Source organism: Mycteria americana, chromosome 2 (genome assembly GCF_035582795.1).
Source record: "Mycteria americana isolate JAX WOST 10 ecotype Jacksonville Zoo and Gardens chromosome 2, USCA_MyAme_1.0, whole genome shotgun sequence".
NCBI classification, from domain to species: Eukaryota; Metazoa; Chordata; class Aves; order Ciconiiformes; family Ciconiidae; genus Mycteria; species Mycteria americana.
The window spans coordinates 25,618,885-25,636,370 of record NC_134366.1 but is presented as its reverse complement, the minus strand read 5'-3'; the positions used below and the strand labels follow the sequence as shown (position 1 = coordinate 25,636,370).

The following is a 17,486-nucleotide window of genomic DNA, read 5'->3' as shown; positions in this document are numbered from 1 at the left end:
CGTCGATGAGTCTCAGGAGCAATTTATTTACAGGCCCTGAAGGAACCACACAGCCCCTTGCTGTGTTTAACTGGCCTCAGGGAATCCCTTTGCCCCGCGCCTTGCGTTGCTGCTTTCGGCTGCTCAGCACTCGCCCCTACGGCACCGGGTTCAGCATCAGGTGCTGCCCGGCGCCTGGCTAACTGGGCACAGCTGGCCAAACTGGTCAGGAGGGGCGGGGGATATCCCAGGCCATATCACGTCAGCAGTAAAAACTGGGGGCTTGGTCTTCCCAAAGCAGCTGTTCACTAGGAGAGCAGCTGGGTATGTCTGGTAGTGGTTAAGTGATGGCTTTTGCACGTTTTTGTTTTGTTGTTCGTTTTTTTAACAACTTTTCCTTAACCCACAAGTTACTTCGCCTTTTCTCATTGGATTCTCCCCTGTCCTGGTGAGCAAGCAGCTGTGGGGGTGCTTAGCTGCTGGCCTAGGTCAACCCCACAAGAAGTGCAGGGGCCAGTACTAGCCCTGCAAGCTACAGCTCTTGGGACTGGCTCAGTGTTGCACTTACTCATTATCCATTCATTGCTGAAGCTCATATAACTCTTCAGACACAGCTGAAATAAAGCCAAGCAGGCTCTTGTTTCAAATTTTTCCCCCTCCCTCATTTATGTGTGAGATTAAGACCAGTGTTCAAGAAGTCTGACCAAAGAAAAAAAAAGTTATTTTGACTATGAAATAAATGGAACATCAAAAATTGTTGACAGCCCATACTTAGCTTTGGTGAAAACATGTTAGCCCCAAACACAATAAAATTAGAGGAAAATCAGAATGAGAACCAACACTAATAATAAAAGAATGGGATTATGAGAAATCATAGCTTTCTTCCCAGTGACTGCTTTAACAAAATGTAGAAATAGGGTTTGATAAGTATACTTACAAAAGAAAACAAGACCAAGTTGAGAAGCCTTTGATGTATTCAGTCTTACTTTGCTTTGCAATCCATTTAATAGCTTTGAAGTAGAAAACACCCTGTACAATAAAGGGCTTCTAATTTTTTTTTAATAAGTAAAATGTAAGTGTGCCTGCTTGTAATACAAAACCTGCAACATTAACTATTCCCAAAAATGTATAGCTCTGTTGAAAAGCAGTCATCATTTTCTTCACCAGAGAGCAACATATACCCACAACTCCATAAAAAGAGGGACTCCAAAATGAAGTCTGGGAATTTAGAATCAGGATTTATATGATCAAGAGGATGACAGTAGGCACCAGCAGGTGTGGAAGAAAAACCAAACAAACAGTACACATCAGCCTTGCTTTTTCATGCACCTACAAGTCACTTCCTTGCAGACATTTATTTGTGTTTTCCTTTAGATCTTTAACAAAAAAACCTCACAATCCAGTGCCTCTCAAAACAGCAGAACTGGTTCACCTCAGAAGCACTAGATCCTGGAAAATTGCTCCATCAGAAATTTCCCTGGGTACTTCTGATGTCCATGGCAAAAGATACAGAGAGGTTGAACTTGCTCCTTTGCTACCTCTGCAGTTATATTCCTTCTAATCATCCCATTTCGCAAAAAATACTCCAGGGATAATCAGTTGTTAAGCAGTGCTTTGAGTTGCAGGCACTTTAGTCTTTACTCCGTTGAGTCAGTAGCCAACGTAAATCAGAAAAACATGCTCTTTTCCCCCCTGTGCTCTACCCAAGTGCCAAAAGAAATTGAGATGGGGGTGGGGTGGGGTGTGAAAACTGGGCAGTGGCGGTAGAGGGAACAAAAATTACATGGAAGGTCTACATAGCAAGGGGTTCATGTACATACTAAAAATATTAAAATGCGTTGGATCCAGCCAAGAATGCTAGCTTCTATTCATTTGTTCTTCTTCTGAAGTTTGTAAAAGTAGTAGCTGCTTTTTCCGATATTCTTCATTCTCCTGCTCTGCTTCCTCGTCTACAGATTTTCTTATACATGCTTTTAGTTCCTCAATTCCTTCTCCAGTATATGTAGATATAGGAATTATATCTTTGAATTCAAGTGTACTTGCAGGAATCGTTTCTTCCTGTAGTAAGTGTAAGAAGTCTGAAAAATCACATTGAAAGAGTTAGTACAACCTCCAAATACTGTATCACTACAAAGCCCATAAAATCCCATTAAATTTAGAAAATAAACTTCAATAAATTACAGTAATAAACATAACTGCAATTAATATAGAAGCATTATTTGCTTAATTAATCTTTAAGAAAATAGCTAAAGCCTCAGAAGACAAGCACTAACATAGCAGTTATACCATACTTACACCCTCCTGAGAAGATTCTATACCATTCCTTTAAGATGAGTACAAAGAAATCCGAAGCTGTAGAACATGGGGGATGGATGGTTTTAAGCCTTCCTAGTTCTTACACACTCCAGGAAACAGGAAGAAATTCACCCCAATGTAATAGCAAAACTGAAGTAAACCCCTGCATAGGCCTGTCCAGAATTTTCTTGTGTTCTGGCCAAAGTCACATAATAAATTGTATATACATCAATGCCTGTAAGAGGACCTTCAATGGAGCTTACTGTTATCAGAGATACCTAGACTGGAAATTTACTCTCCATATCAAAGATGGGAAAGATCTTCTAGGATATCTCTCTTTTATTAAAATATCTCCCCAACAGTGAAGCCAGCACTACAATGCATATAAACAGATCTCTAAATGCAGGAAGTGGTTTTAAAACATACGTTCAAATAATAAATTTAAATAGCTGTCTTCAGTTTCAGAGAACTCCTTGCCAACGCAGAGTTACCCCTGATGAAATCTTATTACTACTTTTGTCAAAGGTAATTGTTGAAAGTTCATTTACCTTGAGGATTCTGTAGTTGTTTCATAAGTTCATTCAAGTTATCCTTTGCACAAGGCAAATCCATTTTATTAATGGCAAGAAGTGCAGGCTTTGTTAGAAGTTCCTCTTTGTACAGCTCCAGTTCCTTAACAGACAAGTAAATTTGCCTTAATAAATATTTGTAGTTTAACAAGTGCTACTTTAATTCTACATCTCCTCTCTCATTGTTTCAGTGCCTAAATAGTCTTTCATGCCTAGGCAGCTGTGAGATTGACTCAGGTACTCAAGGTTGATGTATTAAAGCACTCTGACGGAAGAAAATAATATTCAGTAATTCAGTGATTTTTTTTTTTTGCTCAAAACACAGGTATTTCAGGTAAACAGGCTGGCCGATTCTGAAACAGCCTCCTATAAAAAGAATGATATTTTGGTTTTGTTTTTCCGATATCCACAGACAAAAAATCCATTTCAGAAAAAGTTCAGATCTGTAAAACATATAAGAAAATTCTTTGGAGAGTTTTCTGATTCTTAAGCATTTTAATGGACTATGCTTAATATCAGAAATAAAATCACAACCATGAATAAGCTAAAAATAAACAGCAATGGCTGAAATTCAGAAGATTCATCATCTTAAGTCGCATAGCTAGAGAGAGAACAGCTGCTAAACTTGAAATTACATAAAATGTATTATTTTAATCAGAAGCAATGGTAAGAGATGGAAATACTGAACGTCTGCAAAGCTGGGGCCTGATGTCTTATCTCCATTAGGCTATGCAGTAAGGGTATCAAGGCAGGGATTTAACTATACCCATGTATTTCTACTTCCTAAAATGCTACCAGACTGGGGAACTGAAAATGATGTGTCTTTTCACCTTTACTTGACTGTAAGAAATATCCCATATGCTGCACAGATTAATGAAGGAACAGTTGTGCCCAACCTAAAATAGAGCAGTTTCACCTGGACAGTTAAAAATAAAGATTTCATCATTTCAGAGAATCCTAAGCTTTTTAACTGGCCTTACATTATAAATCCAGAAGACACACTAACATTTGAAAGTTCTTGATCAAAACTGAGCCTCTTTCTTGGCTCAACACATAACTACAACTGTCAATTAGGAAGATGAGAACTTACCTTTGTTAGAAGCAATACAGTTTCAAAGGCTGTTCTGAACTGAGTCTTAATAGATAGTTGAAACCCAGAAATATCAACCTGAAAAAGTGACACAAAAACAAACTTTGTGGTAGTAAATTATGTTACAGTATCAAGGTACTCTCCATCAACTACTTTGCAGTAAAATGTCGACGTACATGCCCTCATTCCTGGGCAAATAACAGAGGACAACTATACACCAAAGCAACACCATAGACGCTGGAAGTACAAACTGGTTGGTTCTGATACACTGTTTCTCAAAGGTCTGATTTTTAAACCTCTTTAAGGAGATCTTACAGAAAAAAGAAAGAAAAAAAGAATCATGTCATGCTTTAAGTATGCTTGGAACACTTCACTGCTCTAAATTAATTGGCAAATTTTAATGATAAATTCAATTTAAGGATTTAATTTATCATCAGTCCTTTGAGCGTTCCATTCTGAAAACAGTGTTACAGCTATATTTATCATAAAACATGCAAATTACAAATGATTTCCTAAATTCCAACTAAACTGCAATTAAGACGCATTTGATTTACTGCACTGCCTTTGATTTCAATAAGCTGTAAATTTTATTTAACTTACAACTAAGAGCAGCTGTTTGGTTCTTTCTACATGTTTGAGAAATTTGTGGCCCATCCCTTTGTTTGCATGTGCACCTTCAATCAGTCCTGGGAGATCAGCTACTGAAATCTAGGAAAACAAAAGTTTCAAACAAAAGATTTCCAACAAGCAAAAATGGTGATTTTAAACTATCAATACCCATTATCATTTTATATCAAAAAAAGAACCCAGACAAAGGAATGTCAGGAATATCTATTTTGAGAGACTCCTTTTACAACTATGTGTATTCCTTGGAATTGTGCGGGGGATCAGTTCTCCGGCAGTATGCATTGGCTGTTTCAATACATTTAGAATCTATCATCAGAAGCAGATTTAAACAAAATGCTACTATTACACAGACATTGTGCTCTTCATGTTCCCCTGTCTATTTATTTATAGCTGTCTGCAAAGTAGAAAATAGAGGGTAATAACACCTCAGCAGACATCTTGCAAAATTTACCTATTACCTGAGAATAAAACACTCTGAAAGGCAAGAAGATTAGGCTATCACGGTTGTATAGAATTCAAACTGTCACTGGAACAGAAAACAAAGTCTGTTTCTTGTCGCTACAGAGGATCATTATTCCAAATGCAAATCCACTTAACATTGTTCCCCTGAGCGCGAGAAGCTCCAAGAATTTGTCTTCTGCTCTTCAACCAAAATGAGATTTTGATTAGTATATCAGCTTCCAACGAGAGCCCAGCAAAGACTGCCACAATGGACAGGGATCTTGTCATTTTCTCTGCTGGTTGAGAGGGTTGTACACAGTTGTAAAGGAGAGCTGAGACAGACCAAAAAGAGCAGAATACTAAACCTCCCCAATATCTACTCATTAACTCACAGAAAGCTAAGACAGATAGTGAAGCAAAGAAGAGCAAAAGTAGGGTCTTCAAATCTAATACCCATTTAGACAGCACGTGGATTCAATTAAGCAATGCCCAAAGCCAGCACACAATAAAATTTCCAGTGTGCTACCTATTGCAGAAGGGGGCTTTCTGCTATGTGAGTTACACTCCCACTCATGTGTCACATTAACTTTTAACATTATGCATTTCCTAAATATTTGAAGCCTTGCTTCAGAATTTTCCATCTACAGAGACATGAGATACAGCTGGATGAACAACAGACTTGTTACTAGAAACAGGGAGAGAATAACTGAAACAGGGAGAGAATAACTGAAACAGGGAGAGAATAACTGAAACAGGGAGAGAATAACTGAAACAGGGAGAGAATAACTAGAGAGTTAGAACAGAAACATCCACTTCCTGGTGTGATGTGTTTGGGTGCTGTAGTACCATCATCATCACCTTTTTCCCCAACTTTAGTTCTCTTTCAAAGAATTTTTTTTACAGAGCTCAAAGAAACTCATATTCTCTCAAAACAGCACTTGGTTCAGATATTCTGGTAGAAAATGTAAATGCTTCTGCTAGTTTCCAGGATCTGGTACTAAGACCTGAACCCAGACTCATGCTCATATCCTCTACTTCTATGTCTCTTCTTTTCCAAGTAGTAATGACAGACAGCACCAGGTAACTTGCATGTATTTTCTTCTTTATAATGTACTAAGATAAAATAAGCAAATTGCTACATATTTCCTTAAAAACATCTATGTTCTGTAGGGAAAAAAAAAAAAAGATATAATGAGCCAGTCTCCCTTGAGTGATACAGGACAGTCACCTCAATTATTGCTCTTAATTGCTTATGTTGTTTTGTTTCCAGCAGTTGCAATACTGAGAGCTGAAGTACTTCCTGTTACTCACACATGCTCCCTATGATCACAATCACTAGTTGTCTTGATTTTAGAAAAGAGATATTTTGTCCATATAGTTCCTATATAGCACCCAACACTGTAGTATAAAACCCATGAACTGCAGAAACAGCCAACAATAAGGGTCATTGGCTACGACGTGAAACAGACTGTAGAAAAGAAAGCCAAGAGTGTGAGTAGTTCTCCCGCTGGAGAAAGATACAGCAGTAAGAGCAAGAGGTCCTACAGGAGGTAGGTAGGTAGTTTTTTTTAAAAGGCTATAAACAATCCTGTTATTTGCAGCAAAGCTTTCTAGGATAAGTTACCCTAAACTAGCAGATAAAATGAATATACAAAAAATTTCCCTTAGATGTGTGCATCTCTACAGGGAACCTGACAAACTAGACTTACTTCCTCTAATACACAGTTTTGTTAAAGGTTGTTAAATGAAGGTTTCAAGCATCAGCTACTGAATGCCCCCAAGATTATTTCTTCTGAAGTGAAGAGGAGCTTTCTGTCTTTTCATATCTGAGAAGTATGCTTTTCTGGTTAAGTCATCTGAAACCCTTTTATGCATTCGCCTTTTATCTTGGAAGTGATGAGTCCAGTACTGCATGTATCATACACTTCAAAAACAAAATAAAAGCACATCAAAGATTCAAGCTTGACGAATCAAAATGTGTGCTGTAACCTTGAACTTGGGGTCCAAAAATCTATTAGTAAGAGTCTCATTTAGCATTGGTTTCCCCCCAGTGGATACTGTAGAAAGGATTCCAGGGACCACACAATTATCTGACAACTTTACCTAAAGAAGCTGGGTGGAATTGGGTTCTCAAAAATTAACGTGGCAGTAACTCCACCAGTCCTCCAGAGCTACAGCCTACCACGAAAGGAACTGGACCTCACCTCTTGGGTACTGCACTATCCTGGCTGTTCAGGCAATCACTATCACTTCATACTATTTTAGGTTTTTATTAAAAAAAAAAAAAAAAAAAAAACCAAAACAAACCACAAACCCAACAACAACAACAAAAACAACCAAAACACAAAACCCAAACCAAACCACAAAAGGAAGTTAGAGCAGCCAACCTAGAAAGCCAGAACAGTAAGTTATGGTAACTGGGTTATATTCACTAGATTCCCTGTCATTCACTACTGCAGATCTGCTATTGGACAAATTTGCCACTGTTTAAAATCCATTCTGAAAATGACTCATTCATTCCAGAGCTCGCTGTATAGCCAACTTGCAGAAAATTTGCCTCTTCTAAATAAAAATAACAGGTTATTCTCTGAAACAATGATTTTTTTTTTTTAAGTCTTAAACTTAACAAGACTATACTAGGACGCACTGATCTCAATTCCATACACAAGCTCACAAGTCTAAGATTATAAAGCAGGATTAGAACCACAGAAAGGCGACAAGGAAAATGAGAAGCCATTTATTGAAATCAGCTCAACGTCATATTACCACATTTGGCTATAAAGCTCTCTTCTTATTACTTCATAAAGATAGTACTTTCTGCACAACTCTCATTAGGTCCATGTGATTGCATTTTATATGTATACATTATAGATACACATATGAAAAAAACTACAAGTTTCCTTTTTCTTTCTGAAATTATGTTAAGCAACATAACTAATCATTATATACAACTTTAATGAACAACCAGAATGAACTTTCATACCAACCTGCTTATAATCTGCATATATGATCTTTCCTAGTTCAGGCTGTATTGTTGTAACTACAACAAGGGGAAAAAAAAGAGGAGGGGAAGAAAACAAAACTGTTTTTAACATTTAAAAAAATGTTAATGTTACAAAACATTTAAATGTTGCAGGACTTTCTCACTTCATATTTAAATGAAACAAATGTTCAGTAGCAGAAAAAAAAGGCAAATGGGATGTTAAGAATTGCTGAAAAAGGAATAAAGAAAAAGTAAAACAAGAAAGAACAAAATTAGACCACTTGAAAAACCAGTGGTTCACCAAATCTTGGCACTGTCTGCAGTTCTGTTCCTGTCATCCCAAAAAGGGAATAGAGGAGCTAGAGAAGTCTCAGACACAAAAATGATTATCCAGACTATGGAATAGCTTCCAAATAGGGAAAAATAATGAAAGGCAAAGTGAGATAGCACTCTTCAAACTGAGGAAAAATATAAAAAGGCTGTAGAGAATCAGGAGTGCCACAAGAAGGTCGGTAGGAATTATCAGTACTTGTACTCTTGCTTTTTAATTAAAGAATGATCACACAACTAATTCTCATTTACTGATAGAAAAATAATAAAAATTTTCTCTCCATTTTTCAGTGGACAGATTCAAAACCAAAATCTTACCCTGTTGCAAGAACAGGTGGTAGCTATTTCCAAAGCATACAAGATGTTTATGCAAAGGAACCTGATGGTGCATATTCAGTAGACTGAGGATATTACACACCACAGAGAGTCTCAGATGCAATAAAATGGGCTGAGACTAAAATAAATGTTAAATAGACCCTGAATCAACAGGTTGAAGCACTATGAGGGTGTACTCACGAAACACTGAGGTGGCTAAAGGAACTGGACACTGAAATAGCAAGTCTCTCTTCGGAATATTACTTATAATTAAAAATCTGTGCAGTGTATTTAGCAGGCAACATGGTTATCCCCTATTCTTTATTATAAACCTGCAAACCAAGTCAGAGAAAAGCCTTCTTGCTCTCATGAAATATTAGTGCTCTAAAAATAAGAGTACGAACTTACATGCATAATTTGCAATCTCAGGTTTGGCATGAGAAATCTTGCTCAACAAGGATGATTTTCCTGCATTTGGAAACCTAGAAGGAAAGTCAGGATTTATACACTGAATAGACACATATGTGATTCCTGTACATTTTACTACGAAATACACTATATTACCTTAGTCAAATTCAATGCTATCAACTAATTTTTGCAGACTCATTTACTCAGACTTAAAAAACAAAGAAACCAACAAACCCCAGATCATTATGATTTTTTTTTTTAATAAAATCTGAATAATTTTTCTAAATCCAGTAATGCTTCCCAAGGATGCAGGCAGGAGAGGTACGTAAATACACGTAACAGATTTAAGGGAAATCTTTCAAAGTCACTTGGATGGAAATACAGCATAAGCATCCAGGTCTACTTGAATTCAGCCTTCACATGCTATAGATAATTTTTTAAACTACGTTTACATTCTAAACACCTGTCAGGCAAATGCATCTTATCAGTTGGATTTACAGTCTTTTGGTATACAAATCATGGTTAATGAAACATTCTACAATTTAAGTACTAATGGTATCTATGCTACAGTTTAGCTAATGTAGCAAAGCATATGTAAACTCTGTAAATACATCTGTACAGGGTGGGGGGAAGAGCAAAAGAGAGAATTTGTATATATGACACACACATGCCCAGTTTGCATGTGTGTTTAAGGCAACAAAGTTGTATGAGGGATCCTGAAATGAGGACTAACATGCTTGTTACCAAGTACACCAAAAAGAATACCAGTGAAGCCCTAGGAGCTGGTCTGTGCAGACCTGACTGTTGTAACCTTTCCCCTGTACAAGGGAAGCTATACCTGCATACTACAACGAAAACATCCCTTAAGGGATACGGTAGCATTTACAAAAGCTTCTTCACAGAATACAACTACGCAACTACGCATTGAAATGAAAACCTAAGTTAAAACCTAAACTATAACACATGCTTATTTTAAACATTAATCTGAGCTGTAAATGACACAATAGCTTTGATCCATGTCAAACTTGAAGCTAATGCTGACATCAAAGGATTAGACTACAGTCCTTATTCATAGCACCTGCTCCATATGGGAGACCACACAAGACTTGTGTTCCAGCCAAATTCACAGGGAGTTATTCAGCACAACATTTCAGTGCAACGGTGATCAAAGAAAACTGTGCCTACAGGCAACTGAATATTGGTCACAAGATACAAAGGCACATGTCACACAGAAAACTATATACTCTCCACTTGAATACACACAGAATCATGACCTGTTAACAGGGACAACTAATAAGAACGTGAGCTAATGAAAAACAAGACTAGTATTACATTAAGGGCTTTATAAAGGAGTTGTAGACAGGGCTTTCTTGAAAAAGAAAGAGACATAATGACTCTTCTTATAACAGGAAGACTAATGAGGGTAGTTTTAATGCGCTCTGATGTTGAAAGGTGCCTTAAAGACATTCTGGAAGGTTACTCTGGTCATCTCCTCAAGTGAATATTTTGTTTCCACTGAGATACAATATGCTCTTTGAAGTTTAAATTGCAACCTACACTACGCATCACAACCTGTACCCAAACCTGATGGGCCTTTCTCAGGTCTATATGTATTTTACCTAATCTAATAGCAAACCACTTGCACATTACTGAAGTAAAAACAACAAACACAAAAAGATCAAAGTACAACCACAAACTATCAGAGGCTGATTCATACCCTCAACAAGAAAATAATATTCTCCTCTACTTAGCTGATAATGATTCTTTTTATCCATTTTAAAAGGAAACCGTAATTTAAAATACAAGCCAAAATGCAAGATTGAAGAAGCACTGGTGTCATAAAACTCCTATATTTTCACACACTCTAAAACAAGTCTATCTTGTAATTACTGAAGACCACTTGAAAATTATATAACTTTAGACAAATCTGATATTAACAGAACTATTTCTAACACGGAAAAAAAGAAAAATGTAGGTAGAAAACCATGCTGTCTTCAAGTTTCCATTCTTTAATGGTATATACCTATTAGACTATTTCCACCTCAACCCCCTCATCATTTTATGTTTTCTATGATTTTTATTAATAAGGACCATGGGGCAGGAGTGGGGGGTAGTAGATGCCGAGTAGACCAATACTTTTACAATTGTAGTTTGTTGAAAGCTTTCTCAAAAAAAAAAAAATTATCTGCGTTGTTATAAAGCAGCAACACTGAAATGCAAGTCCTACTGTTCTAGTTTGTAATTACTTCCTTCCAACATTTCAAGCTGTTTATTTGGAAGAGTAGGCTATGTACCGTTTGAAACTCTCTTTAAAACTACTACCGAAAGGATCCACTTGTGCTAGTACCATAAAGTCAAAGATGCAATATGGATAGTGTTCTTGACCCTGTTTTGCACCTCCTACTTACTTCATAAATATTAGGTAATAGTATTTTGATAATCACTGCAATTGCTAAATTCAATTATACTAATAATTATATATTACCCTGATTCATAAAGCCCTTCACCCACAAAAGCATAACCAATACTTTCCAAATTTTAAAATTAATTTTAATTGGTTTAAACTCTGATTTTTGCAAACTGCTGTTGCTGTGAAAAGCTGAAATCAGGACTCAATAGTCGGGATGACTATTAAGCAGGTATTCTTTATTGCAGCGCTGGGCAGCACTGGGGATCGCTCCGCCACAAGTGCTCCACCAGGTTAGCACAACACATCAGTTCAGATACAGAAATATCACACATATTCATCAGATTTCCTGAAAAGGGCAGTTTTATGGTGATGAGTTCCCGGAATTCATTTACATAGTCCAAGCATGCACGGTAAAATTAGGGTTAGGGTCTTTTCACCCTCCCGGTGGTCTTCCATAGTCTTCCTCACATTGTCCACTAGTCGAACTTTGGGCTTCCTTTGTCCATATATAGTCACTGAGTTAGCTCATCAGTCCTTCGGCCTCAGAATGTTACAAGGGGGTCGATTTAAGCTAGTTCTTTGGTGCTTATCTTTGGCACAATCCTGAGTTCCTGTTATCAGTGATTTAATTAGGAAGCCTAAGGAGCTTGCTCAAGGCCTGCTTAGTCCTATCAGGTAAGAAGTCACAGGAAATATCCCACCATCAACTCTGCTCAGCAGGTAACCAAAACTATCTTTGCAGGGGAAGAGAACAAAAGAGAACAAGGATGCGAGTGAAACTAAAAAAATGCAAGTCTATGTCTTAGTCAGGGATTGTCAGGCATTTAACCCTTTCACTGCAAGTAATCTAAGCAATAGAAATGTACAGTAATGCTTATCCTCCAAACTCTCAAATTTCTTTGAACTCCCATTTGAAATTTACTACTTTGTTTTCTAATGTCAGTTCTCAAACTACAGTACTTACCCAACTAAGCCAACATCTGCTATAAGTTTCAAATCAAGACGCACAATTCGCCTCTGACCTTTGCAAGGCACGAAGTTTGTGGCCAAAGAGCCTCCAAGACCTCCGCGAGCTGCTAGGAATCTCTCTCCTGCTGCATTAAGCTCTCCTGAAAATAAATTCACTAGTGAAAAAGCACAATCCCCTGCAGTAGTTCAGTTGTGATTTTCCACTTAAATCCGTCTTCAGTGAAGAGAGAACTTTCTGTACGCTTTCTTGCAAGAGCTGTGCACTCAGCGTCATGGTATTTTTCTTTCTTTGGAAACAAATGAGAGCAATCACACCCCAGTAGTCCCCTCTGTCATATAGTCACTTCAAGAAAAGTACTAAGTACAGGCAGGCAAAGTATGGCCAAGATGGTAGTTCTGAAGCTTCCAATACTTTAATTCAAGAATGCAAGGAAAAATCTTCATTGATAGAGACGTAGCTACAGCAAACTCTTCACATGTTCCATATTTTTTCATTAAGATGCAGGCTATAATATTTCCCTTAGGGTTAGAATGTTAGAATAATTTAAAAAATAAAAGTGCAACATTTGAGTATATAATTCAAGGATACCTTTAGACACTGACATGCCTACATCATAAATAGTTCTTGCCATACATCCAATTTTGTTAAACATCCAAATCAGAGTAATTTGTGAACTTAGTTTGAACTCTGAACAGCACGACAAGAAAAACTCTGAGAAACTGCAAAGGAACCATTGAGAGCTATTCCAAGAGCACTGTATTGAAAGAGATCTTCCTGGTTTACTGGTTACTAGCAAGTACCACTCTTTAAAAACAAAAAACAAAAAAAAAAAAGTAAAAAACAGGTAAGTATTTTAGATAACCTGAAATGTTGACACTCAGCAAGGATTTTTATCTTTTAACCAATGTCATAATTAAGTAAAGTTATAGGGATACTCACCTGAGTTTATGGACTCGTAATTTATGTAAGGTCATTAATGATTCCATGGAGGATCAGTATGGCTTCCAGCCTTTAACACTTGTTTGCAAGAGCGACTGTCTTTCTGCTGCATATAGTGATACAAACTAACTACTGCTAATTTCTGGAAGGGGTCCTTGCTTTTCCAACAATTTCTACAGTATATTTTTTGTCAACTCTTTGTCCAAACAAAGGAAAACACACACATATTTTGGGAGATGTGTAACCTTAAAACATCCTAGTGTTAGAAGTCTGCTAGATGCTATCAATAAATATGACAGTATCTACTAGATACATTAAAAGAAAGCAAAAGTTCTTACCAATCTGCTTGCCATCATCACAAAGAACTGAAATTCCCAGAGGCACATGAACTTCACAATCTTTTCCTTTTTCACCTTTTAGTGCTCTAACACTGGGAAAAATTAAACCAGGCTTAGTAACTTCAGCTGACACTTTGCTTTCTGGAAAAGATGTATGTAACAACTTTCATCAAACAGACTCTTACCTGCTGTTGGCTCCTGTTCCAGCTACAAAGCGCTTCTGGGGATATTTATCCTTTATGTTCTTTAAGGTAGTTCTTTCTCGGGCAATGAACCAGACATCACCGCCTCTCCCTCCTTCCCCACCTAGACGAGGATAACCCATTCCACCAGTTCCTCCTCGCACATAGAGCCGTAAATCGTCTATGAAGTTGCCATACTAATAGAACAAGTAGTTTCATATCAGTGTTACGTTCTGTTTCTGTTTCATTTTGGAGTCATTAGAAACAATGTGGCTAAAACCGCTTGGATAGAACTGTTCTCTGATGGCAGTAACGCACATTCAGAAAACGGACATGTAACTCTCCAAGATGTTTTTTAGTACGAGAAATGTTTGACGTTCCTTCCCCGGCAGCGATTCCTCACGGCACGCCTGCCCGGCCTGCAGAGCCCCAGGCAGAGGGGCGGGGCGAGGCCCTGCCTCTGCGCCGGCACCCGGCGCCCACAGAGACACGCGTGCCACCGTCGCGGTGCCTCACCGCGCACCCTGCCCGGCACCGTGCCTCCGCCCCGGCACGTACAGGCCTCCTGCGAGGAGCCCGCTTCGCCGAGACGGTGCCTAGGGAGTGCAGACAGGGAAGCGCGGCGGCCCCGGCGGGCCGCGGGTCAGCCCGGGGGAAGGGAGCGACCCGCCAGCCTGCCCCGGAGAGGCCGCGGGGCCCGGAGCGGAGCCGCGACTCCCCGCCAGCCCTTCCCGCCGCCCGAGCCCTGCCTGCGTGGGGCTGCACGCACGCAGGGCCCGTCCCCACCGCTCCCCGGGCCGGGCGCACTGACCTGCCGCAGCACCGCCCTCCCGCACCGCACCATGGCGGGAGCCGCCGCCTCCGCCCGGGCCTGGCCTGCGGCTGCTGGCGGCACGGGAGAGGCGGGCCGGGGCGGGGCGGCGGCGGCCCCTGAGGCGCAGGGTGGGCGGGGCCCGGCCCCAGCGGGCTGTGTGGAGAGGACAGGGCAAGAGGGCGGGCGGGGTGAGCGCCCAGGCCCCAGGGGCCTGGCTGCCGGCCGGGGGAGCGCGGAGGGAGGCGAACAACTACCCGCCATTCCCCTCACGCCGGCGGCCGCCATGACAACCGCGGCAGCGACGAGGCGGGACCGTGTCCCGCGTAGGTGCGCATGCGCGGCCCTTCCCGCCCCCGGCGGGGCGGGGCGGTGGTGGCAGCTGGGTGTCCTCCCGGCGCGGTGTGGGGAGGACGGTCCCGCAGGGCCAGTCCGCTCGGAGCCGCCGATACGGCAAGGGGCACGCCTGGTTTGCTGCAACGTGTCAGCTCCTTGCTCCAGTCCTCCTCCTCCCCAGAGCATCAAGCCGAGAGGCGCTAGGGCGTTTCGGGCCGAGGTGTGGGCAGTGGCGCCTGAGGGGAGAGCAGGGCCCCGGCTGCCGGCGCTGCCGGGCAAGATCCGCAATCTCCAGGAGCGTGTTCTCCCTGGAAGCTGTATACTGATTAGGTACAGCATCTACTGTTGGCTTTGCCCATGGGGTTGGACCCTTTAAAGTATGTTGGTCGTACTGCTAATGTGCTCTTCCTCAAGAAATTGGGACCTGACCTTTCAACGAGGCTAATTGTCAGGATAAGGATGACTGTGTTGAAAGTACCTGGTTTTAATAAGGCTTATAGTGCTTTGCCTTTCTTAAATGGGCACAAATGAGAAATTATTTTGTTAATCATGACATTAGTAAGGTCAGAAGGGTAAAATTGGTGAAAAAATGCCCCCAAGTTAGTTCTTCCATAAGTCTTTATTTTGTAGTAAGTATTTTTCAGACAGTATGGGCATATTTTCACTGTTTTTTTAAAAGCGTGAATCCTCATGAAAAAGTAAATATTCTTCTGTTCCTTCTTACAGCCTTTCCACAAGGTCATACATTCTCAGTTGCAGTTCTTAGCTACCTGAAGAGAATCATTGCCATTTACAGTAATTTAATACTAAAAATAAGTTCACCAACGGATTTTATCTGTTACATAATAAAAAAACCAATTTAGAAATGCGTTGTGCCATATACACGCTAAATGGCCCAACAGAACATTTAAGCGGTATTCAGGATATATCACAACATGTGAGTTGTCCGGTGCCATTTTTAAGAATGTAAATTTGTTTTTGTTAGTTGTTTGTTAGGTTTGTTTCTTAGTTGCTTCATGGCCTAGGACACCAGATTTGGAAACTGGATTTACAAAATATATGCAAAATAGTAGTTACATACTTAGAATCTTCTGCGTATTATTGTTTGGTCTTTGTGTTTGCTGTAATTTTGCTTTATTTTGTACACTATAAAAGTTAGGCCAATACCTACATTTTAAAAACCTACCTATATATAGTTCTACATGGTAATTAGTTAATTAGGGTAAAGAAACCTTCAATTTTCTAAAATTTTAGACATAAATTAGGATAAAAAACTATTTTTAAAAGAAGTCAGGGAAGAATGAATACAAAATCCAAATTCCTGATCTTGTGCTTGTCAGCTGACCCACACTTCTCTCTCTGACTTAAAAAAGCAAACTGTTTTTTTTGCAACTGGCTTATTCAGAACAAGGTACAGAAGAAGCGTGGCTGTCATTCAGAATGATTATTCCTGATGGCTTTTGATGATCTTGACGAATGAATAAAATAATAACATACTTCAACTGAATACAATTTTACAAGATACTACAGTACGAAATGGTTTTTTTCTATGTCTTGAAGTGTCATATTCCATGGGAGTTTTTAGTAGTATTTTTAGAAGGCCTTAGTCCCCTTTATGAACCTTTTCTTTCCACCTGCATGTACGGAAAAAATACATTCAAAAGCTTTTCACTCTCTTGAATATTATTGACCTGATTTTTCTGCTGTTCCGTGTTATTTTTACCAATCAACTACATATTCTGTTTCAGCTAAAAATACTTCTGATTTCTACCAACTGGACATGCTTGTATCATACTGTTACAGAATTTTTAGAGCAGAAGATTTTTCAGTGATACAAATGGGAAAGCAGAAGATGTGACTGTCATCTAGTGAGCCTAAGTTAAATCCCCCAAATTCGAAGTATGCCTTTCCTCAGTGCCAAAGTAGTTCCACCACGTGGAGGAAGGCAAGATGGATCGCGTGAATGGCAAAACAGAAAGTATTACAACAGCAAACAGTGCAAAACTCCATGTCACGCTTTCACATCATGGGGACTACAGCTGCAGTTCTGAAACAGGCGATATGTAAAATCTAGCAGCAAGTGTTTTGAACAGACCTGTTTGTTAGGAATGTTAGAAGATGACTGGAAAATAGCAAACATGGGTCTCGCCTTGTACTTGAGGCATTTAACTGAGGGCTCCTAGCTGAGAGGCGTGTTGGCTGAGACTCCCTCTATACTCAGTGGTGAGAGGTGTCTCCAGAGGACAAGCCACATCATGAATGGCTCCCTGTGGATCCCCATCTCTCTCTGTTAAGCCTTTGAAGTTAGGTGGGCTTAACCTGGACTGTAATTTCTTATCTTTGAAAAGAAGAAAAGTGACCTGGCCAATCACAGACCCCGAAGCCTGGTCTCAAGCTCATGCAAAGCTTTGGAAAACCTCAAATTTGCCATATCACTATCCTATTGATAAAACTTTTGATATG

The 17,486-nt window shown here is 39.7% G+C and overlaps 1 protein-coding gene across 1 annotated transcript; it reads right to left on the bottom strand.

The window, feature by feature from the left end:
• Positions 1 to 1,193: 1,193 nt before the first annotated feature.
• Positions 1,194 to 14,995, bottom strand: GTPBP10 (GTP binding protein 10). Its single transcript, XM_075492789.1, has 10 exons — positions 14,688 to 14,995; positions 13,880 to 14,073; positions 13,695 to 13,786; positions 12,412 to 12,556; positions 9,038 to 9,111; positions 7,989 to 8,041; positions 4,534 to 4,641; positions 3,934 to 4,011; positions 2,823 to 2,946; positions 1,194 to 2,057 (listed from the first exon to the last, which is right to left on the bottom strand). Exons 1-10 carry the CDS (start codon positions 14,973 to 14,975, stop codon positions 1,837 to 1,839), a joined length of 1,377 nt encoding a protein of 458 aa, XP_075348904.1. The 5' UTR covers positions 14,976 to 14,995; the 3' UTR covers positions 1,194 to 1,836.
• Positions 14,996 to 17,486: the final 2,491 nt, after the last annotated feature.

Excerpts from the sequence above, each read along its gene's own strand:
- GTPBP10 (XM_075492789.1), bottom strand. The coding sequence starts at position 14,975 with ATGGCGGCCGCCGGCGTGAGGGGAATGGCGGGTAGTTGTTCGCCTCCC. Across the intron at positions 14,074-14,687 it reads GGAGGGCGGTGCTGCGGCAG|TATGGCAACTTCATAGACGA; the intron begins GTCAGTGCGCCC and ends TTGTTCTATTAG. Across the intron at positions 4,012-4,533 it reads CCAAACAGCTGCTCTTAGTT|GTTGATATTTCTGGGTTTCA; the intron begins GTAAGTTAAATA and ends TCACTTTTTCAG.